The 25700-nt window shown below is 35.9% G+C and overlaps 1 protein-coding gene across 1 annotated transcript in view; it reads right to left on the bottom strand.

Annotated features, from left to right (window-relative positions):
- ulk4 (unc-51 like kinase 4) overlaps nt 1–25700 on the bottom strand; it is a gene marked incomplete at its 5' end in the record, with an annotated part of 180489 nt that overhangs the window by 28909 nt on the left and 125880 nt on the right. The window contains 2 exons of the mRNA XM_016257274.1: nt 6439–6624; nt 17410–17502. Coding sequence (XP_016112760.1) covers nt 6439–6624; nt 17410–17502 — 279 coding nt within the window. The remainder of the gene's footprint in view (nt 1–6438; nt 6625–17409; nt 17503–25700) is intronic.

The raw sequence follows: 25700 nt of genomic DNA, 5'->3' as shown, positions 1-25700 counted from the left end.
TTCTTGCTTGAAACGTTTCTTCCAATCAATTCTTTGTCAAATGTACCATATGCTTGTTATAGAAATCATGTCCAAAATTATACTCTGCAAGAGCGGGAAAAACGCGGACCATGTGACTGATAAGATAACATTTGATTTATGAATGGGGAGGATAAATATACAACACCCCGAGCAAAGACGACATCTAATTGGTCAAAACCCCATTTGGGGTGTGTTAAACAGCCTAGTTTACATACTAGAAACACCATCAAACTTTGCTTTTTGTGTCTAGCTTTTAGCTCTTCCTTCTTGCCTTTTCGCAAAACTTTGCTTTTTGTGTCTAACTTTTAGCTTTTCGCTTCTAGCCATGCTTTTTAGTTATATGCTTTTTAGCCATGCAGCTTTTTAGTTATATGCTTTTTAGCCATGCAGCTTTTTAGTTATATGCTTTTTAGCCATGCGGCTTTTAGCGTTTCGCTTTTAGTCGTGCTTTTCAGTCATCGCTTCTTAGCGCTTTTTGAGCGTGCTCTGGCTTACACGCCAGCTCCTCCAAAACCATGAGGAGAACTCCTAGTCTCGTCAAACTTTACTTCTATTTCTTTACTTTAGTTTATTTTATTTTCCGTTGAGAGTTTCGTGTGTTCCGAGTTCAGTTTTGCCCAATGCCTTGTCTCCAAAAGAGTGCCGTCTAAACTTCAACTTCAGACCACAGCTCCGCGTCGTCAGCCAACGCCCAACCACTGGCTTCCCCAAGACTGAACTTCTAGCCAATCAGCGACTGTGGGAAACCCCCTCCCTGTTCAGCAAGGACCACAACAAAGGGAACCCCGTACAGGCACCGCAACGCAAGTACCTCCAGATCCTAGCTGAACTGGTGCATTTAATATAAATTTTAACCTCATTGAGCAAACTCAATGCGAGGGTTAAAGTGTTTTGTGCTCACATTAATGTCTTAAACTGCCGATCTTGTTACTGTACTAATTAACAGTGTTTTCACTATATTTTGGATATTGATATCCATTGCAGAATTGATGTCATACGGCTCGTTCAATGAATCGCTGGCCCGTCTCAGTGATCAGCCGTAAAACAATGACTCTGTCCAAATTCCCTTTAAAATCTTAAATGATTCTCTTTGAGCTAAATTGACCTGTTTCCCTAACAGCCCTGAGCCACCACTCTTAATATCATAATAATATATAAGATCTTTGTTATCGTCCTTATCCACAAACAAAAGTGTGCTGGAAGCAAATGAAATGAAAGCAGAAATCATGTATTTTAATTGCTGTCATGGAGTTCATCCTCCTGTAGAACTGTGTATTTGTCTGAGAGCGAGATGCTGTGCTGATGTCTCTCTGACACTGTCATTCCAACAGAGACCAGTAACATGAGCTTAACTAAAAAACATTTCTCTCTCTGTCTAGACTGTATTTCACATCTGAAGCTCAGAGCAGCTTGAGATTTGTTTGCATTCTGAGAAACAGATCAAGTTCTTATCAGGGAGAAATGATGCAATCAATGAAGGATGATACCAACATGACAGACAAACACATTTGCCAGTGTGGCAACACTCCAGTGCACTGATTGTTTTACAAACTTTCTAATGACAGCGTTCCCACAAATTTCGACCATTTAATTTCCATTTGTTTGTGATCACTGAATATAGATTTTATTATAAATATAGAAAGCCTTTCTGATGTTATTTTGGTTCCATTTTATATTAGGTGGCCTTAACTACTATGTACTTACATCAAAAAATTATCACAATGTACTTATTGTGTTCATATTATATGGCAAAACACTCCTGCTGCTATAGTGGTGGGATACGGGTAAGGTTAGGGAAAGGTTTGGTGGTATGGATAGGTTTAAGGGTGGGTTAAGGTGTAAGGGATGGGTCAACAGTGTAACTATAAATGTAATTACAGATGTAATTACATGCAGGTATTTAAAAAAATATATAATTACAATGTAAAAACATGTATACACAATACATACATTTTATTAAATTATTAAGTAAGTAGATAGTAGTTAAAGCCACTTCATATAAAGTGGGACTGTTATTTTTTTTCTTTCCGTATTTATGTATCCTTATTGATTTCAATTACAGTTTCCAAATGTTATTTACATAAAAAATAGCTAGCTATGCAAACTTTTTTACTATTAGTTACATGAGGCAAAATAAGTTAGAATGAAGGATAAACTGAAATTCACAGCATTTAAACAAGTTCTGCTCACATATTTGAAGGTTTCTATTGGATCATTTAGGGTAAACGCCATATTATGCGACTACGCATTACGAAGAACTTACAAACTAGCTACTAGCTACGTCCTGCCTTACAAACAACTGGTGCAACCGAACATTGTATAGATTTAGTTACAAACTAGCTAGTAGCTACTAAGCCTCTAGTGTGGACTTAACATTCTAACATAAGTAAAAACTTACGAATTGCTGGTGCAAACCTACTCAGGAGCAGGGTTTGAGACGTCAGACCTTTGTTAGTTTTCTTCTTCTGTGTTGTCTTTTTCTGTCATAAAACATTTTCCGCCATTTTTAATATACCAAAAACCGACCTTTTCTAACTACTCCTAGAGCATTGCTCTGATTTTCATTAAAATGTAATAGTAGATCTTCAGACTATGGTGACAAAAGTTTATGTAATTCAAGTTTAGTAGTCAAACTTGCGAATGAATTAGAGGAAGAGCACGCCAAAATGACTGTGAGGCTACATCTTCAAAATGCTTTAGCTTATTTAAACCAAATTTGGTGCATGCAATGACAAAAATGACCTGAGGGTATATGAGTTTTGGCAGTGAGTCACCTATTGGTCAATATATATGAAAAATTTTAATTTTTGCAACATTTTGTCACCTACTGGTCAATAATTGATAAGCAATTACATCACATTAAAAGTGATTGTATTTGTTTTTTTTAACCATTTTGCCTAAAGACATGAACAAATGTCTTTAATTACTCATTTTTGCAGGTGGTCTGATGTTCCCTGCCATGCTTGCTTAGCTCCTCATTTTGCAGACAACTGCTGCTTGCAGCGTTATTTATTTATTTATATGATATTTTTATGCTGTTGTTTTTGTTGTTCAGTGCTATTTCTAAGAACTAATTAGAACCAATTGGAGTAGTTGAAGTCATTCTTTACAGATAATTCTAAATGAAATCAAATTCAGATGGGAAAAGTCAATTGCATTCTTTTTATGGTGAAATTTAATTATCATTGAAGCTCAACAAGCAAATTCACACATAAAGGAAACATTGTAATCTCTAGAAATGTTCCAGTGTAAATTCTCTGATATTTCAAGGTTTTCCACGAGGGTAGGAACCCTAGTTGCCATAATTAACTTTGCTGTTTCAGCAAAATAAATAAATAAATACAAATAAAAAATAAGGGAGAGCAATCTTAACCACAGAAGCTCATAGGAAACTGAGTTTATTTTTCATATGAGTGCTTGAGTGTCCCTGAAGTGTCAGTTTGAGTTTGTGGCTGGGCAGCGTGTGAGTGATTTGCTTGGATTTTGCTCTCTTCTCTCTGGAGTCTGTCAAAGCCAACAGCTCCTCTCCAAATATCTGCAGTGTTTGAGCACAGATGAAGTCATCAAAATGGGCTCAGTGGTTAGAAATGTTGTCTCACAGCAAGAAGGTCCCCATTTCGAGACCCGGCAAGGACAGGATGCCTTTCTGTGTGGAGTGTGCATGTTCTCCCTGTGTCTGCGTGGGTTTACGCCGGGTGCTCCGGTTTCCAACCACAGCCCAAAGACATGCAGGATAGGTTGCTTGGTTCTCGCCATGAATATAGCCATAGATGCTGGATTGGCATTAAGAAAGAAATAAACAAAGTCATCAGAACACTGATGACTCTACCACAGGCTGGGCAAAGGGCACATATTATAAACACACGCATATTCCCAGTATGCAGAGGATACCTATATATTTGCACACAATACCAAATCCACAAGTTTTATAACAACATTTCCAAACCTGCCCACAAACACGTTTATCCACAGACTATGCCACAATAAGAAAGAAGAGCCTTTTCAGGACCTCGGAGAGTGACCGTATCACTCAATACTCATGCATGGTAATGATAAGAATGATTATAAATAAATACGATATGAAATAATATTTTATAAACAGTTTGAGGTCTGGGTTAAAAGTCTTTATTTTATCCACTGGGAATTGATTTGTCTCTATATGACAAGAAATTGGGCTGAAAAATAACAAACTATCGTCAGCCGAAATGGAAAGACGTTTCAAAGGCAAAGCAAATGATTAGATTTTTATGAAAGTTCATGTGCAACGTTTTCTTTGGAATAACGTGCAATGATGAATCATTCATGATAAAATCAGGAAAGTATAAAGATATCAGGAAGTATTTATAAAGAAAGTAAATAGTCAATTTTGGTTTCATGTTGACTTTGTACAGTGCAAATGAAATAATCACATCTTGACATGATTATGGAAATCTCTGCCTTGCAAATTATAAAAAAAATGTTATTCGTTAATAGATGCAAATTGTTGAAAACATGGATAATGACAGGGATTAATCCTGATTGAGAAATCAGTCGTTCTCATGGTCTCGCCCATCATAAATTAATTGAATGATCAATGACATGCTGACTTTCACACAGTCAGTGCTAGTGTGATGAATGTAAACATCCCTGCTGTGTTATTTTCATCCAGACCGATGATTTATTTTTTGTCCTTGCTGATGTTGAACTGTCCCCCTAATCAACAAATACATGCAGATGAGAGGATCAGGACAGGGATAGAACTGAATTAAACAGCCTGTTTTTGCTACATTATCTTTAAGGCCTCAGTATTTATATGACCTCAGTAATAATTGGATATATCTAATATTAATATCTAATATCGCATAAAAATGAAAAGAGAGAGGAAAATCAACAGTCATGAGTGTCTAGATGCTGTCCTCCCCATTCCACATTGCTGTAGCCAACCATTCATGACCCAGAAGGTCACAATGCACAGGAAACACAGTTCACGCCCTCCTACCACACAGACTATCCAATATTAAAAAGAGGGTTCGATTTGCCACTCACAGGCACATCACATATTGAGCTGACACACTGACTCTGACAGCACCAGAATTTAAAATAAATAAAATAATAAAAAATTCTTCCTTCAGAGTCACACACAGAAAGTTCAGCTCATAGTTTTCCTTCATATATGATATCCTATTACTCTTTGATAATATTCCTTTCGCTATTTAGAGCTGAATTGCTGCACTAATACAAAATAATTAATAATAACATTAAAATAAATTACAAAAAATAGATATGGTTTATTAATAAATAATAACATTAACAAATTAAATCAGAAAATAATACACTAAATAGGGCATTTCATAATTAATTAAGTTTTATTTTGTGTTAGTAACTTAAAGGATTAGTTCACCCAAAAATGAAAATTCTGCCATTAATTACTCACCCTCATGTTGTTCCAAACCCTTAAGACCTCCGTTCATCTTCGGAACACAAATTAAGATATTTTTGATGCATCCCATGAGCTCTCTGACCCTCCCATAGACAGCAAGGGTACTTACACGATCAAGGTCCAGAAACACAGCAAGGACATTGGTAAAATAATCCATGTGACATCAGGGGTTCAACCGTAATTTTATGTAGCTACGGGAATACTTTTTGTGCACAAAAGAAAAAAAAAGACTTTATTCAACAATTTGTCTCTTCCGCATAACCCTGCCGCCATTTTGGAGAGTATCCACTGAACATAAACAGTGTATGTTATTCTGTGTCAGCTGCGATACGCGGATACGTTGTTTACGTTCATATCAAAGTGCAAACAACGCAGAAAACATATCCGTGTGGCGCAGCTGACACAAAACAGCAAATGCTGTTTACATTCAGTGAAAATAGCACCAGGGTGATGCTGAGGAGACGAATTGTTGAATAAAGTCGTAATTTTCTTTTTCTTTTGTGCACAAAAAGTATTCTCGTAGCTACATAAAATTACGGTTGAACCCCTGATGTCACATGGATTATTTTACCAATGTCCTTGCTACGTTTCTGGACCTTGATTATGTAAGTACCCTTGCTGGAGGGTCAGAGAGCTCATGGGATGCATCAAAAATATCTTTATTTGTGTTCCAAAGATGAACAGAGGTCTTACGGGTTTGGAACAACATGAGGGTGAGTAATTAATGACAGAATTTTCATTTTTGGGTGAACTATCCCTTTAAATAACTTTGTATTTTGTTTAGTGCAATCATATAGCTACTTAAAATATGCTTTAAAATGGATAAGCAATTTAGCATTACATTTAAAATCAGATCTGATTTCCCACTTTTCCCCACATTCAATACAGCAAAAATGTAGTATTCTTTTATTGCAACGCATTATGAATTGTTCATACTGCATTCATAATATGCAGTTCAGGTATGTGCTGGTCTCAAATCAGCATTTGCATGCACTTACCAAGTGTTTTAGCACACGGAGCAGCAGTTTCTGCTGTCTGGGTTCAGTGTGCGTCTGCAATGCGTGTGCCAGGCTGAGCAGCTCCTCCGGCTGCAGGTGGTCCGCATCCTCTCCTCTGTACAGCTGAGCCAGCAGAGACACACAGTGACTGGCCTCCTCATACACCTCACTGTCATTATATGCCAGCTGTGGGAGAACAACACAGTGATCTGAACATTTACCCAGTAATAACGAAAATATAACAAACTATATTACATACAAAGTATACAAAACAAATAATTATCCACAGCAGATTTAGTTAGAAAATTGGTCCCACTTTATATTAAATGGCCCTAATACCTGTGTACTTACATAGTAACTAGATGTGTACGTAGTATGTAACCACAGTGTAAGTACACATTGGTACATAGTATCTACAGCTGTAATATTTCTGTAACTACACACATGTAACAACCCTCCGAATGGTTTGTGCAAGTACAAATGTGTAACAGAAAATATCTTTGTCAATCTTAGTAAAATTGTCAATATTCCTGCATCTATATAACAGTCTGAAAGAACAGGCTGAATTATTGAACAGCTGAGCTGCAGCCAAACTCCCTTCATGCAGATATTTCTAGGACTTTTATATTGCTCTTCTATTACTTTTTGGAAATATGAAACTACATCCTTCATAAGTCTCAGCACTACAAATCTGTTAGTCTATGTACGGTCAATAGCAGTGGTCTGGAGAATCTATATTATATATTTATTTCAAAACATCTGCCATATATTTTACTCAGACTTGAGATAAGGTGTTATTTTGTCAAAATCACATTGTAAGGGGCTTTAAGGGGAACACATCAGGGGATTTATCTAGCTTTTTTTTTGAGCATTTACATTTGCATTTGACAGACACTTTAATGCAAAGTCACATATTATCAGTTTATCAGCTTTCCCTGGGAATCAAACGCAAGAACCAAGAGTTTGATGTACTATGTAGACGTAAGATTCAAAGATACAAAGTCCTCTTAGAACATGTAAAGGACAACTCAGCTGTAAGGTTGTTCTGATATCATCATGGCTTTGACATTTGGATCAACAACTTGGTTCAGGTTAGTTGCATACAGAAGTCCTGAAGGTACAGCAGTAAAGTGAATCCTAAATTCTGCATTTCCAAAAAGCAAGAAATCTGTCTGTCACACTGAAAATGATGCCACAAATATAAACATTTCTAAAACTTAAAGGGATATTTCACCCAAAAAAATAAACATTTGCCATTATCTATTTACCCTCATGTTGTTTCAAACCTGCATGACTTTCTTATGTGGAACAAAAAAGATTTTAGGCAGAATGTTATGAAGTTACAGTCTCAGTCATCATTTTATTTTACTGCATACTGTTTTTTTTTTTATTATACAGTGGCAGTTAATGCTGACATTGAGGCTGTCATTCTGCCTAACATCTCCTTTTTGTCCCAGAGAAGAAAGGAAGTCATACAGTTTTGGATCAACCTCTGCTAGGTAGAAGACAAATAACGACAGAATGTTTTTTTTTTTTACATTGTAAACCTGTATTGTATACCTTTATTTCCAACTAGTGAGAGCCCACTGTGGGCAGAACACTCAGCATTACAACACAAAAACTGAAACCTTCTGATTGCTGTCCATGATAATGGCTGCTTAAGACTAGTGGTTGTCCAATATGGATTTTCTGATGTGCAATGCTGATACTTTAGAGAGCAAGGCGGCCAATATAAAGCTGATATAGGCCTATATGATATCACACTAAATAACACATGCATAACAACTGACCCTTCGCAAAGACCCTTTAGGTATTAAAAAAGTCTCTGCTTAAAGCTAAATGCCATTTTGTGGCTCTTTAATGTGTTGTGACAGATCACTGCACTGCCTCAGTTCAAGTGTCACATGAACCAATCATCTCTTCCTCTTTACTATTTATAGCATGAAGTAAACATGAATTAACATTTATCTTGTTTAAACCGCAGAAAGATGTCAATACACACAATTTTTCAAGATCAAGTTCACCAACATTAATCCTCTCCTGTCTGGTTTGTCGGACAAAAATGGCAGATTCAGCATTATGATTGGTCAGATCGCCTGTCAATCAAATTTCTTGCAACGGGTCAATTTCTGAAATTAAATTTATATTTATTTAACATAATACTTAAAAACAATTTAAACAAAGACAGTAAACTAAAGAAGGTGTAGGGGAGCTCAGGCACTGGGTTCACTGGGTCAAAATAAAACTTCTGCTTGACTTGTCGACCAAATCGAGAAACTTATCAGCCAATAATGAAAAAGTGCCAAATATCAGCTGATAATATCAGCCATGGCGATAAATATTGGCTGACTTCTAGTTAGGACATACTGTAATTCAGTATAATTACTGACTGCTTGTTCACATGACAATGTGTAAACATACACATTATGCATTTTGTTAGTATAATTTTATAAAATAAATGTCTTTTTTGTTTGTTTGTTTTGCATTGTTGGATTGTCTAAAAAGACTGTCAAAAAGTCATTAAAAAGTAAACACGCCTTATATAAATGTGTATATATATATACAGTGGGGCAAAAAAGTATTTAGTCAGCCACCAATTGTGCAAGTTCTCCCACTTAAAAAGATGAGAGAGGCCTGTACCTTATATAAATGTGTATATATATTTGTTGAAAACTTAACATTAATATGTTACATAAAAACCATAACATTTTAATCAATGGATTCCAGAAGCTTTAAATACCTTTAGTGTGAATGTAAACTCTATAAATATTGTTTTGTCATATTGTGTGACACTTCTCCAAGATTTAATTTTCACAAGATTTACATACACTGCACTGTACTGGAAGCTGCGGTGACCACTCAGGCTAAATGTGGACGCAATCATGCATAGAGTCCATTAGAATCGTAATTGACGATCGAAGATCTTTACTATTCTCATCCCTAACCAAACCCGAATTAGCTCGAATTGTGATAAGCCGAATCCTGCTCAGCAAATTCCCATATTGGCAGTGATATAATCGCAAAGGAGAGCTGAAAAGTCAAAACAGGAAGAGTTATGTTCTCATAACTGCAGTTACAGGCTTAACATGTCCATCAGGGCAGCAGCATGGAGTGTGAGTCCTCAACCCAGACCACAACAATCCCCGCTCAGTTTAAGACTGAGATAAAGACAAAAAGCGACACACGAGGGCCGTGGGGATTTTCTCTGCCGCTCATTTTGGTCCTCAAAGCCCTGTGTGGCCGGCTCAGGGATTCCAGCTTCTTTTCGGCACTGATCTGTTACTGCCCTCTGCCATAAAGGCATAATCCCAAGAGACTCTGGGGCAAGGGCCAGCCGCGCCTAATCCCGCCCCTCTTTGTGATGTTGCCGGCCACTCCAGAATGGAGTGCGGGGCTTTAGGAGGCCACACAATACCCCCACAGAGCGCCGCCCCTTCCCCGGCCCAAAGAGAGGCTGACCGGAGGGAGATCCCCGGCGCTGAAAGGCCTTTGGTGTGCGTCTACGGGCTTCGTGGCTCCGGTATTGTTCACATGCCAACGCGGAGTCAGAGCAGAACAAGAGTTAACACCTGCTTAGACGGCCTCCCAAATCCACCCTGTTTACTTAGCAGGGCTTGTAGATGCATCGGGGAAATCAGGCTGAGGAGTCTAATGGGACTGTGGGCTGAAAAGCACACAGGAATCAGGGAGATTAGGGAGTGTTAATGCCACTGTGGGCTGTGAAAGGATGATTGGAAGAGAGAAAGAAAGAATGAGAAGAGGAGGAGAACCGAAGCCTATGGGGACGTGTAACGTGTAGGCCTCTCATGACCTCCGCATGTACTCGGGCACATAACTGGGCCTGTGTATTTGAGGCGATCAATATTTCCCACCGCCTCATGTGCCACTGCCTTTGGAACAAACAACACTGCAAATTACATTTTTCAAACCATGTGTTGCTTCAAACAGTGAACTCAGCCGCCGCGTAAACAGACTGCAGGGAAGATCATGTGTGATTGCTTGCAGGCAAACTCGGAATATTTACCACCAAAAATGAAAAGCGTGTGGAGTAAACGCATGAAAAAGCTTTTATATTGAGCGGAGACTTTGAGGTGACATATTTCCCTTTTGGATGAACTATTTAAAATGCAGTGTGTCCCTAGCACACATAGACAATCTGTTCACCTGATCCTTGGGCACCATTCGCCCTTGACAACATACTGTCCCATCCTGGTGACCTGCTTCCACATATATTCATATGCGCGCACACATACACAAGTCAACCAATGCCGTGTGTCCCACTTCTATGGCTGTGGTTTTGTATATATCAATATAACATTTATTTTAAATAGCAGTGCCCTATCTTGGTTTAAAAACCCAAGGTCAATGGGGGAGTGAAGCCATTTATTTAGTAACCTTTGGGAGTAATTTTAACCAAACACTATATGTATCACTTGTGCAGTGGTTTAAATATTTTAGCCTAAATTAGATATATTGATAGGATGTCCTGTTTAAACTGCTTGCTTTAATGATACAACAGCATTATGACATATTCACAAGAAGTATAAACAGGAGCACTATTCATCAATTCAAATCATTCATTGTCTTGCTGCAGGACCTGATGGCTTTTGAGTTTTAGATTACAGACGAGGTATTCTGTGACAGAACTAGTATTTCTGTTCAGTCTTCTGCCTTGAAAACTTTTTTCTATGTTGAATATGTATGGAAAAAAACAGCAACATTTGTCAGAATGGATTTAAATATTGTGAAATGTGTTTTTAGGAATACAAAGTCTTATTGATAGCATTGTTAATTTAGCATACATACTTAATAGACTAAATGCATAGGCCAGTGGATGTGCACAATGTTGTGAATAATGTTCTGCTGAATGACGAAATTCTGTGGAAATCTTTCTGCACAATTCTGCAGGCGGGAAATTGACATTAAATTTCAAGCAGTGACAGCAGTGTCCTGCAAAGTGACATGTACTTCATTTGAAATTATTAAACATAACTTTTATTCTTTTAATACTTGCAATGTTAAAAAAGTATTAGTCACAACGCAGCATTACTTAAATGAACTGCATACAAGCTCAAATCTATTACTCCGTTTGTAATACAGCACCTTAAATGTAGATTTTATATATGCATATACATTTTCTTCTAAAATCTTGATCTGCAAAACAGTGGGACACTGATGATTCAATTGTCTGCGACACAGTTATGATGTTGTTCATTAAAAACGCAGCTGGCATTTATTAACCAACGCTGTCGTATGATGAGATGACTGAAATCCTGTTGGCATCATCGGTTTGGTTTATCATGCATCTTCACTGTAACTGTTAAAAAGTGAGGGATCATAATGAAAAATGCACTCAGCCGCTTCTGACGACTTGATAGAGAAGAAATTATGAGATGTCCGGTAAGTAATATAGTGGGCAGCCAATGTGTGCTGTTTTTTACTGTCCACTATGTATGCAGCATTACTTAAATGAACTGCATACAAGCTCAAATCTATTACTCCGTATGTAATACAGCACCTTAAATGTAGATTTTATATATGCATATACATTTTCTTCTAAAATCTTGATCTGCAAAACAGTGGGACACTGATGATTCAATTGTCTGCGACACAGTTATGATGTTGTTCATTAAAAACGCAGCTGGCATTTATTAACCAACGCTGTCGTATGATGAGATGACTGAAATCCTGTTGGCATCATCGGTTTGGTTTATCATGCATCTTCACTGTAACTGTTAAAAAGTGAGGGATCATAATGAAAAATGCACTCAGCCGCTTCTGACGACTTGATAGAGAAGAAATTATGAGATGTCCGGTAAGTAATATAGTGGGCAGCCAATGTGTGCTGTTTTTTACTGTCCACTATGTAATTTATAGGGAGTGAAGCAGCGCACAGTTCTGAAAATGTCTGACTCCCTGGGCAGTGTATTTACTGAACTAGGGAGTAGACGGAAACATACCCATGGTTTTTCATCTTCAGCTATTCCAAACGTACAAGACACTAACTGTATTGACTTCCTTCCAATTCATCTCTAGTGTGATTAAATAGCGATCACACCACACTTACCTATGTAAAATGCCAATCGCCACTTATTAGAGAGGTTGCATTAACTGAAACATTTCTATCATTCCACTAATTTTCCATAATTACAGAATTTCTACCATTTCAGGAGTTTCCTGTCAGTAAAAAAATTGTGATAGGGATTGAAACTGAAGAAAAAGGAAGACAAAAGTCTTAAAGTGCTCTCTTTGGGGAGTCGAATGATAGAAACAACATTTGATTTTGGATATTGTTGATTAAATCAGGTGAGCAAATTGCAAAAGTGAATTTTCTTACTACTTTTTGTAAGAATATTTTATATGAATACTACAATTACATATTTATTACATAATAATTACATTTCACTTAGTGGAACATGAACAATAAAAACGCATTCGCATTTATATCTTCAATAAATCCATTTGAGACCATACCGAGATCATCTTGGGTGAATTTAAACCTGGCTTTTTAACGTGGTCAGTTGTGATCTCAACACAAAACACAAGAGTCATGACTGATTTGCAAGAGAATGATAAAAAAAGATTTTAGATAACGCGCACACATCCAGGTTTAAAAACCATTTTTCACAGCAGAATTGCATGTTAGTTTTAGTGTGTAACAATGCGTCCGTCAGTTTTTCCTGGCACAGTGGGCAGAATCAGCTTGGATTCTGCCTTGAGGGTCATGTGGGCACAGCTTGCCACTCAAACACACACACACACACACACACACACATAGAGAGAGAGCGAGATAACCTGGATGCATATCTGTGGCTTACTGAGTTGAGTGGAGTGTGTTGGTGGGGGAGCTGGTCTCTGGTCTTTCTGCCATCTGTGAGAATTTTATGTCACAGTGCATCAATATGCCAACCACTTACATTTCGCTCGCTCTCTCTATCCTCAATATATGGGATTGTCAGTGTAGTCTCATCTAGACGTGTCAGCTGAAAGCCTCTATCAGACATGAGAGTCATATACAGTGTGCAATATATGAAACTACAACAAATGGAATACGAAATACAACAAAGCCTTCCACAACCTAATACTGAACTGCATTTCTGTTTATTGCATCTCCCACAAACACCCAGACCCTCTTTTCAAAGGCAGTACAGAGTCTTCATCTACGGCTGGCTGTCCTAATATGCTTTCATGAGTGAAAGATACAAAACCTTGGCTAACACACAACATTCACTGGCGATGCAATTCAATCTATTTCTCTGTCAATTTGCGGCTTGCATGAAACGAATGAGAGGTAAATCTCTCTTTTCAATTATGAATGTCTCACTCGTCTGAATTGATTATTTTTGAAATGGATGCTCCATTATTCATTATGGGGATCGGTTAATGACATGTGAAAATGCAATGGAAAGCAGAGGGTGTGTAAAAATGGTCCTTCTGCACTTACTGTAGTCTAATAATGGATTTCACATCACAGATTCTTTATTATATATCATGAAATTACTGTTGGACACAGTGGAATCAATCTAATGCAAATTGCTATTAAAATTACATTATTACTTGTAGGATGGTCATCACTAATTCAATCTGTGTCATCAGGCATGATTTTATATCTTTGTATTTCTTTACTATAGACCACTGTATTGTCCGCATATCATCTGCACTCTAAAAATAAAAGTTCCAATTAAAGCCAAGAAGGGTTTTTCAGTCTGACATTGTGTCAACCCTGGAACCTTTGAGACTACACATGGACCAGTCTGCTGTAAGTGTAAGACTAGAGCTCAGCAACAGTGAAATGGGAGAGTAATGTATCCCACTGACTTCTGAAATGTAACAAATGATGTCTATCTGAAATGTACTATATGAACACACTATTGCTAAATTTGGTTGTCAAATCACTTGCAGTGTTTAATGCTGTTCTGTACATACACAATTCAGTAACTTACAGGAGTAACAACCGCATTCTATAACCAAACTGACTCCTGAAAAATACAGATAGTGAAAAGTGCATTTTCAGAAATTCTACACAGTGTTTACGAAACCAAACAACTAGTTGTTAATGTTGTATTTAAAAACACATATTAGAGTTGTGGTGCAAAAAATGACATGAAAGGAGGTATGTCTTGACTCAATGTTGCCATATCTTGCCATAACAAAAACAGCAAATCAGAGCAAACATATAATAAACTTAAATCCAAACAGGTTATTTTTTCTTTTGTATTTTGAGATCATTTCATGGTACTAATTAATATTTATGCAATAATTATGATACATTTTTTTCCCATTGAAAATAATACAACATTTTTTTAAATATATATTTTTATATTACTTTTCAGTTAATGTAGTATTTCATGTTAAAATAGAGTGAATGCCTTTAAAATCCAATTTTTTAAGCCTGATTAGTGCCATCTAGTGGGAGTAAAATAGGAAAAACATCTGCAATTCCATGGTTTAGCCCATCGATTTCTATATAGCTCTATATAAAAGGCCTATAAATTCTCTAATTGTTTTTAGACATAAATACTTATTTTTATTAAGTTGTGGGTTTAGATATATATTTAGATATTCAATGTTGATTTGAAGCGTCAGTTTTTAAATTATTATTACTACAGTCAAACCTGAACACAGAGAAAGCATTTTGCTACACAAAACATTAAAATTCTATAAAAATTTAACAAAACTGAACAGGAATGTTTTATCAGAGCTTAATTCTTCTGGGTCTGATCTGATTTCGGTTTTCTGACTCGTTTTGGCTATATGGTTATAGCCATACCAATTCATTTGAGTGTGTGTAATTGTGTATGAGTGTGTGTCTGTGAGTGTGTGTGTGTATGTGTGTGCATGGATGTGTCTGTTTTGCACTCTTGATGTTTTAAAGTGTAACCCCTTCCTTGCTGTCCACTTCTTTTGTTACAGTCACACCAGTTTATAGGTGTGTGTGTGTATAAGTATGTGTATGCGTGTGTGTGAGTGGATGTGTTGGTTTTGCACTTGATGTTTTAGAGTTTCACCCCGTCATTGCTGTGTACTTTTTTTCTGCATTGTGGCAGATTTTTAAATTGTACACAAAAATATTCTCTGACTTTTTGTCAATTTCCCATTCATTTCCTATGGTCGGTCATTTTTGACCGAAGACCTCAAGTGTGACTATTTTTTTTATGACCACTTAGCCTGCTCGAATCATGCCCTCAATTTTTTTGTGTGTTCACATTCCAAATGCTATAAAAGTCACCAAGTTTCGAACAATTCAGATGAAGCTGTGATTTAAAAAATTCAAAACAGAACATTTTTCAGTCAAAAGTGACCGAAGAGCACCAGAATCACTGAACATAAGTTTTTAGTTGCTGTAATATTACTTCGGTCAAAAATAGGGGATACCAAATGTGCAAGATGGTAAAACAGTCTGTTCCGTATACACACAAAACTGTAATTTAGGGGATTTACTCCTGTAGCAAGCACAAAAATGATTGTATAAACAGACCCATGTTATGCAGCTTAAGAGTGAATTAGCAAAGAGGAGAATTAAAAGGATAAGTTAGGCAGGTGTTATTTCCACTGGTGCAATGTTTTAAATGTTTAAGTCAATTGTTTTGGTCTACCTCCGTATGTGGTTTCCCAAATTTATTGGAAATATGTGACTTGGTACATTTCGCTGCACATTTTCACTGCATGTGAGTTAATAAAAAAAAGCTGTGTTTGTTGGTATTTTTGCTAAATGATCATGTTTCACTACACTTTCAAAGTAAAATGTTTATTGACTGTTGGTAAAGTGTGTTAAGTTTTCTCTAAACAATTTAAATGTGATTGTGGCAATGTATTATTCCATTGTTATACGTATCAGAGCAGTTTGGAAATTATATGTGGCATTAAAAGGTTAATGCTCCATTATTAATCAATTATTTGTGATTATAGCTGGAAACTGCAGTGAAATATGCAGGTAAGTTTTTTTTTGTAGTTTTGAAGTCACGTATTTCCAACGAGCCTAGGTTGGGTTTCAGTGATCTGATCACAAAGTGTTTTTGACTCCAAGCATCTTAGGGCCTATGGGTTCTTTACAAGAGAAATCATTGCTGAAGACAAATTCAAAATATTGAGAAAATCGCATTTAAAGCTGTCCAAATTAAGATCTTAGCAATGCATATTACTAATCAAGAATTAAGTTTTGATATATTTACGGTAGAAAATTTACTAAATATCTTCATGGAGCATAATCTTTACTTAATATCCTAATGATTTTTGGCATAAAAGAAAAATCGATAATTTTGACCCATGCAAATGTATTGTTGGCTATTGCTACAAATATATCTGTGCTACTTCTGACTGGTTTTGTGGTCCAGAGTCACATGTATTAATTAAAGTTTAAAAAATTTTTAGTAATCAATAATTAAATTTTTTTTTCAATTAACTGATTAATCAGTAACTGATATATATATACACACACATTTTAAATTAAAAACAAACAAGTTCCACATCCCAAATATAGTGTATATATGTATTCTATGCTAACATCATGTGCAAACAATTGATACTGTTTTACCTTTATATCCAATTACATATTATCCATTTATAGCTACTATTCTCCTAAAATTCCATTACATGTATAATTTTAATGTGCAACAACTATTTCAGCAAAATCCATACTTTTGGGCTAAAAATAAATTGCTGTCCCTTTCTGCTGCGCTCCGCCAGTTTAATACAAAATTTGTTGTTAATCATTTCCATTATTCTTTTTTTGGGGGATTATTTTGTCCAGCCCTCAAGAAGAAATCTTTTTACTTCAGAAGAAAAAAAAAAAAAATCACAAGTTGACCTCTAGAGTATCTGACTAGTCAATTGCTGGATGACTAGTAGACCATCCTGGCCCACCCGTAATTTGTGTAAAAGTATTGGCTAAACAAAAGAGTTGGAAAATTTGTATGAACAGTAGCGCGCACACACACACACACACACACACACACACACAGATTGACTGACCAGCTGAATGAGGAGATTGTTTAGGTCTGTCAGTGGCTTGTTGATGAGCAGTACTTCCTCTGCAGCCTCAGTGTCTTCATTACTGTCTGATCTCTACAAAAAAGAGAAAGAGAGAGAGCATTATTAGATCGAGAAGAGAAAACAAGAGGGAGAAAGCAGGGGAAGCAAACGAAAGAAAATGAGGACAGTCAGTCATTGGGGGGATGCTTAGTGAAGAGAACTTAAGACCCAACACAGCAGAGGATTGAGCGTCTGAGAGATTCCTGCTCATTTAATCATCACAGGAAGTACAGTAGCTTGAAGCTGGTGCTATTTTTAACAGAGACGCTCCTCAGAGGTGCTGGGGTCTCTGCACACTGCCCAGCTCTGCTGCCGGAATGGAACAATGCGTACAGCTCGCTGTCTACCAACAGCCACAACATCTTATTCTTTAGTAACAGCTGTCAGAGAGAGACAGACAAAAACAGGCAACAACAGCAAAAATGCATAAGAAATGCAAACTTTGTTACCCATCAGCCATCAGCGAGAGCAGCCGTGCTAGTCTGGTTCAAAAGTTCACGCCGCTGTCTCCAGCTGTCTTATTCTGGCTAATATTTCAGTGAATGTGAGTGTCTGGGATCCTCAAGCAGATTGACAGACCGGGGCAATGAGATTACAGCAAGCCTTCGCTTAATAGGACTGCAGCTTTTCATAATTAAACTCCCTTCACTCATTTCAAATATTAATGATGGAGCTCGGGTTGACATCGTGAGAGAAACCGTGAACGCGAGAGGGAAGGACAGTCTGCGCAGTGGGAAAAGTGCTGGGGAACGTCTCGCTCATCATTATCACCCAAATGAATTTGGGTTGCACGGACACTTTTTAATAAGCTTTGCATTTCTCTCTTTCTGTCGCTGTCTCTTTTTTTTTCTCTCGGAGAACTGAATTCCATTACACGCTCTTTTTTTTGCAATGTCCGTGCATAAATATGTATGGAAGGACGCTGAGTGAAAGAAAAAGGCCTTAGGTGGATAATGAGGGTTGAGGAGGAACTGACAGGGGAGTGACTTCCTGAGAGTCCTGTGTGCCACATATCTGACTTTAAAGTGCTGTTTACCATGGGTCTGCTGAAGCACACCAGTAAAAATAGCACCGGGAACTATTAGATGTCAAAGTGCTGGAAATTGAACACGAACGCTCGCACGCGCGAGCGCACTCGGTAACTCTGACAAAGATGTCCGCTGGAGTAATTATGGGTAAAAGGTGTGGTGGATCTACTCGGAGTGAGTGGCTGGATGTATGCTGCTGGTATCTGCATAGCAGTTGTCATTGCATAACAATCTAATCATCAGTGAGGAGAGGATCCAGACATGAACCCCCTAAAAGCATGCCTACGGCGACAGTAGCAGGCAAGCACTCCCTGAGGATGGGGGGGATGGGGGGTGTACGGAAAGGAGGAAAGAGAGAGAGAAACGAGAAGAACAGCTCAAGAAATGAGGGTGACAGAGTGAGAAATGTTTACAAACAAGAGGATGGGACGGCGAGGGCGAGAGAGGGGAAATTAAATATGAATGTATAACTACTGGAATGAGAAAAATAGGATGAGAGAATTAAGCTGACTCTGACATGAGAAACGAGAAAGACCAAGAAAAATTAAGATAGGACATCTGGATTTAAAAAAAGAAAAAATATTTTTCTATGTATTTTTATTTTCTTGATTTTCTTGAAATAACTGAAATTGATTTTCTGAAAACTTTGTATCACACTCCAACACTGGACAAAATGGGGATGTAATTTGGTTTACTGAAGATGTAAAGATTTTTTGCTCAGTAACATTTTTATTAGTTTTTTTTAAAGATACGCGCAACAAATATCTTCCCAAATTCGTAATGAGTATCATTTATAAATCTGCATGCTGTAGTCAACAAAAAGAAGCACTGAGATCTTCCTGGGGGTTTCTGCCAAAATAAAAGCTAAGAAAAAGCAACAACTCCATCAACATTCATAAATGTTAGTATTGTAATTTTACTGTTGTTCTGTAAAATAAAATAAAAAAGACAATGATAATGATAATAACCCTACAACAGCTCTATTAATAGGCCTACATTTATTATAACATTCACACACACCGTTCAAATTGGTATCTGTAATATATTCTAATGTTTTAAAAGAAGTCTCTTCTCAGCAAGGCTGCATTTATTTGTTCAGTAAAAAAACATGCCTGATTCAAGAAGGGGTCTCAAAAATGGCCAAATATATTATTTTACTAACTTGTTAATTTTACGTTAAACTGTGCTTTGTTGGTATAATGTCTGATATAATGTTAAAAAAATTTTATGTTTTTAAATTGTTGTTTTGTAATTGATTTTTTTTTTTTCATTTGACAAGCAGGACAAAACAGTAAAAAGCACATTGTGGCTATTTAATTTATGCAATGGTGAAAAAAAAAAAAAAAAAGGCGAAATAGGCCTACATGGGGGAAAGAAATGTGAAAAACCATGTTGGTATTCGGCCCAGTGTTTCATTTTGTTTGGCTTCGGTCAAGAATTTTCATTTCGGTGCATCCCTACATTCAACATTTCTCAAGATATTCACTAGAGTATTTAGAGGCAATTTTTTTAAAAATGGTGTTAATTTTTTTATTACACTTTTTTTCCTTATCGGTTTAATAGAAATATTAAACTTTAAAATATTAAACATAATAAAATGTTAATAGAAATTGTATTGATTATTGCAAGAAACAATATCTTTTGACAATTTTCTGTTGTAGTATAGAGTTGCCATATGTTAATGCTTCAAAAAAATCTCTTGTTATTTTTCAATGATAGATAGATAGATAGATAGATAGATAGATAGATAGATAGATAGATAGATAGATAGATAGATAGATAGATAGATAGATAGATAGATAGATAGATAGATAGGTAGACAGATCGATCTCACTACTTGGCCACAGTATTCTACTTGTTGCTGGATGACTAGTAGACCATCCTGACCCATCTAACATTTATGCAAAATAAATAGTTAGAGGCAAAACAGATGGAAAATTAGTATGGAAAATTATATTGGCATTTCCCCCGGTGGAGACACTAGCAATAGTGTTTAAAGGAATAATCTGAGTTGAAAACAAGTTCAGCTCTATATTATTTCCCCTGTGGTACAAAGTTAAAAGGATAGTTCATCTTCAGTTGGTCTCCATTGACTTCCATAGCATGGGGGAAAAAAACACTACGCAAGCCAATGGGGACCAACTGAAGGTGTACTATAACTTTAACCATCACAGACAAAAACAGTCTATGATCATAAAAAAATAATAATTCTAAAACCTGACTCTACAACGGTCCCAATTCAGTTCCAGTAAGGCTTACATTTGTTACATCACTTACATCAGTGGTTACATTTGTAAAGCATATGGGGTCAGACAGTAATCATTGAGAAATATTAAATATATTAATACATTTGTAAAGGTTTTTGGAAGGAGACCATATAATGACAGAATCGACAGAATCACTGACCTTGTAAAGTTTTATCCAATCTTACAACTTCTTCATCTTGATGACATAATGGCAGTAGTCCTAGTAACTTTTGCACAATATGCACAATGCTATTAGAAAGCTACACGAGGCTAGAACTGTTTAGCTATATATGAATATATATTGCATTATCAACATAATTCCTGTTGGTGGAGTGATATGTGATAACTAGGTTTTACTGAATAATTTACACATCTGCTTAAAAAAAAAAAACATACTTCATATTTTGACCTATTATACCCTCCTTAATATCCTTTGTAAGTGCTGCAGTAAGGAGTGACAGCCCCATATTCATTTCTCTGAGTGACAGCACAGTTATTCAGACTTTTGAATATCAGCATAAATCCACTTCGCAAATTATTCAAATTAAATATACAGTAGCTTCCCAAGCTACTCATTGTTAAACAACAGTTAAGCTGTACTTTTGAAATAGCTACATTAAAAATATTTAAGGGTGCATTATTTTGGTAACACTTTAGTATAGGGACCAATTCTCACTATTAACTAGTTGCTTATTTGCATGTCTATTAATAAAACATTGGCTGTTTATTAGTACTTATAAAGCACATATTCTGCATGACCATATTCTACATCCGTAATCCTACCCAATACCTAAACTTAACAGACAAATTAGTAGTTTATTGAGGCAAAAGTCGTAGTGAATGGTTTGTTAATAGCGAGAATTGGACATTAAAATAAAGTGTGACCATTATTTTTAACATATACACAACTGTTCCAAAATTTAGGGTCGTAATCATTGTAATCATTCATTTACGTACTGAGCAATATTAATTAACTACATGTACTTACTATATGGTTAGGTTTAGGATCAGGGTTACTTGCATGTAATTATGCATAATTTATTGTTATTATAATAGTAAGTATATGTAACTTGTGTAAAAAGGACACCTTAAAATTATTTTTCATAGTTAGTTCATGTGGTTAATTAATATTAACAAACAGGACCTTATTGTAAAGTGTTACTTTAATGCAGTTTAAATAAATTGTTTTCTATTTTAATATATTTATTGATGTGATGGCAAAACTGAATATTCAGCATCATTACTCACATGATCACATGAAATTAATCATTCTAATATGCTGAATTGGTGCTCAAGAAATATTATTATCATCAGTGTTGTGCTGCTTAATATTTTGTGGAAACAGTTTATTTTATAGGATTCTTCAGTGAAAATAAAACAGCATTTATTTGAAACAGAAATAACATTAACATTATAAATGTCTTAACTGTCACTTTTGATCAATTTAATTTAACATCTTTACTGAAAAAAAGTATAAATATAGGGTATTAAAAAAAAGTATAAAAAAAAAACCCTCACTAGCCCCAAAATTTGTCAAGCAAATCTTTATTATATCTGCACTAACAATTTCACTAAAATTAATTTTTCTAAACTTCCAAATGCTATACGATAGTGTGGACAGTTTAGGAGAGTGTGTTTGGTTTTTGCTCATTAGAGAGGCTAAATAATTACTCCGCTCACTCGACTGTAAAGCTGCATGAGAAATATAAACAACAGCAATGTATACTTTTGTCATGCTATATTGCTATATTTTGGGGGGAAAAAATTGTAACTGGAAAAAGCTACAGTGTTTGCTACCAAGTGTATCAAACAAAAGTCTCTCTTTCTTCTCTCTTAAAAATACATTTCACAGATTCAATAACACAAACCCTATGATCTTTGCCAAGTGTCATTTTTTTTGTGTGCAATATGCATAAGGTGGGCAGTAAAAGGTCCATGGATGGCACATCAGAGGCTGAGACTACAGTTTGATAGCCTTTTTCACAAACAGCCATATTCATAAATTTAAACAAAATTGAAATCGGAGACAGAGCTACAGAAAGACTGTCCTCCCAATAACAGATAAATCATTTTAACAAAAACCTATGCCAAGGCAGACAAATTCCCCACTACACTGACGCTATAAAAATCGGCAAATACCATATCTAGCTAAAAACTCCATAAAGAACTTTTCCTGTCACAACAAGACACCTTCCTATGTGACATATTTATTGCACCGCCAGAGCCCCCCACTACAGTGAAGACATGTTTCATGCACTTTAAAAAGAGACATGCCATTTCCAGGCTCAGGGAAATGTGCTTGTTTGTGGGGATCTGATTGCAAGAACGGGATTACGACTTAACTTCACGGACACACAGGGAAGTAAATATATTAATAAATAAAATGTCCTGTATAAATAACAACAGAGAAATAAGCATGACTGCACCGTCAATAAGAATGGGAAAGTCTGTGTCTGTACTTGTCAGCTGTCATATGAAGGGACACATTCAGGTGAATAATACAGTATTTATAACAAAGATCCCTCATTTCTCAGAGCATTTACTATGTTAAAAAAAAAAATACTGTATATATCAAAAGGACAAACTAACATTAGCAAACAGTTCAGTAAATTGTACCTTACTGTACCAACAGAAAACAATCAATTAATCAATAACAGCAAAGATGCATAATTCTCTGGATACCTATACTTACATTCAAGGTGCTAATCTGTGAAAAAATCTACTTGTTGCACAGTTTTTCTTTCATTTTATTAATTTATTGTTTAAGTAAAAATATGTTTCTCGTATAGGCCTATTTATTCGTTATATAACCATGTGAATCCTCATGTTCTGTTGTGTGTTTGCTGTATGCCATAAAATGAAAATGCCCTTTATAAACTCCTGTTCGAATTTGGCCAGAAATAGAATCTGCAGTCGTGCCCACTGCCCTTTTTGCCAGTGGGATGTGGAGTCCAGTAACTGAAAAATCTGAAAAATTAGACAAATGTCTAATTGTAAGGCACATTTTATAAAATATCCAATGAATACACCAACACACTCCAAATACAGCATGCACATATTCCATAACTATAAAGACATTAAAACAGGCAATGGAATTCTGCAAGCACCTAATATAATTTTAAAACCCTGCAATACTAAAAGTACAGTCAGAGTAGTGAAAAATCTGTGAATTTTTATAGGCATTGTCTATTGTCATAAGCCTAGTGATGTATAAAGATCACATGGAAGACACTTTCAAACCAAGCAACTTTCTGTTGGTCAACATGACCCACATGAATAAGAACTTTTTTGTCCTCACTTGAAACTCCTGAATGTGCAGATTCTTACTGGGATGACTGGATTTCACCTGTGAAAATTTACCAAGCAACAGTAAATGTAACTGGCCCTTAACTAATTGACATGGCATGCTGTGATTTTTGAAATATTTTAATATTATAAATATTTATTCATTTGATATTCCATCCAATCCATTCCATAAAAAAAAAATTGCTTCTTACCCTTTCTTTGTTATAGGATAGGCAAACAAACAAATAAATAAATAAAAAGTATCACTGACCCATATTCATTTCCTATGGAGTTTGAACTTACTATAGAATCCATTTGTTCTTTTTTTTTTTTTTTTTTGCTCTGAGCCAAGAATTTGCTTTAAACACTAAGTCTGAATTCACAATATTCATAAAAGAGTAAGCAAAAAACATACCTGGATGATCTACTATTTTTGCTACTAGTTCAAATCCAATGGACACTTGACGATCCATAGGCCATGCGAGAAGAGCCGTGAATGGCAATGAAATGACGCAACTCACTCTATAGCTCTATACCTATAGATATTGTACATTCAAATTGCATTCATACCACACATGCTTGATAATAATTTATTCATGCACAGGAATACTTCTTTAACAGTCACAAAGTTCTTCCTAAAAGCTACTCGGACAGTGAGTGATTTCAGATGCAGCAGACTTAAAAAGTCAAAAAAAATCAATTAAAATAAAAAACAAACAAATAAACATTGAAACAGAAATTGATTTATTCTATCTGGCACCAAGAACTCTTCTCCAAAATTACTGAAAGTGGTGTGAAGGGGGGAAACCACGGCCTTATTAAATCAATGCACACTGAAAGTGAACGTGGAATAAAAAACTGTAACAAAAAGAACAAAACACTTTTCTCAGGATAGTGGAATGAATGTTACAGCTTAAGCCCAACATTATTCAAAATGTACATCAACATGTGCAATCAATGAACAAGGTGGAACCACTGTGAAGCAACCTGCAGCCCCTGCTCTCACTTCACACAACACCAAATTAGGGATGTTCATTTTAACCAGTTAACCGACTGTAAGAATTTTGACCAACTAATACAATCAGTTAAACAGTTTAAAAAGTCATTTTTTTTATATCAAAATATTTAAAAAAGGTTTTCTGCATGGTTAAAGTACGCTACGCATATAAAAAAAAATTGTTTTTAGGGGGAAAAAACAAGATGCGTAAAAGTCACATTTTATTATTTCATTCAGAAATAGGCCTAATGCCGACGCAAAATGTTTACAAACATTATAATAAACACTGTAAACATAGCTAGGCTATTTTAGTTCCCCTCACTCCACAATAAATCCTTTCAATTAACAGTATTTAGAAAAGAACAAGAATTTAAAATATAAGAAGCTATAGCAATATAAACGACAAGCCAAAGCTAATTAATTTAGGCTAAAACGAAACTGAAACCAACGTTGGGTCTCTCATTCCACACAAAATCAAATGTTTCCGTATTCGCGATGTATTTGAATGGCAAATTATAATTTATTAGGCCTATGTTTTCCAATATCCACGTAAAACAAAATGTTTTGCATAACATCACGGTGGTACTGTGATAACACTTAACGGCACAGATTTTACTACTTTTTTTTACAACATAGTTTTTTCCCCATATGTTTGACTGACTGTATTTTATTATG

This window comes from Sinocyclocheilus grahami, unplaced genomic scaffold (assembly GCF_001515645.1).
Source record: "Sinocyclocheilus grahami isolate Dianchi unplaced genomic scaffold, SAMN03320097.WGS_v1.1 scaffold1531.1, whole genome shotgun sequence".
Classification (NCBI taxonomy): Eukaryota; Metazoa; Chordata; class Actinopteri; order Cypriniformes; family Cyprinidae; genus Sinocyclocheilus; species Sinocyclocheilus grahami.
The sequence above is the reverse complement of the archived record's forward strand: the minus strand, read 5'-3'. Positions and strand labels throughout refer to the sequence as shown.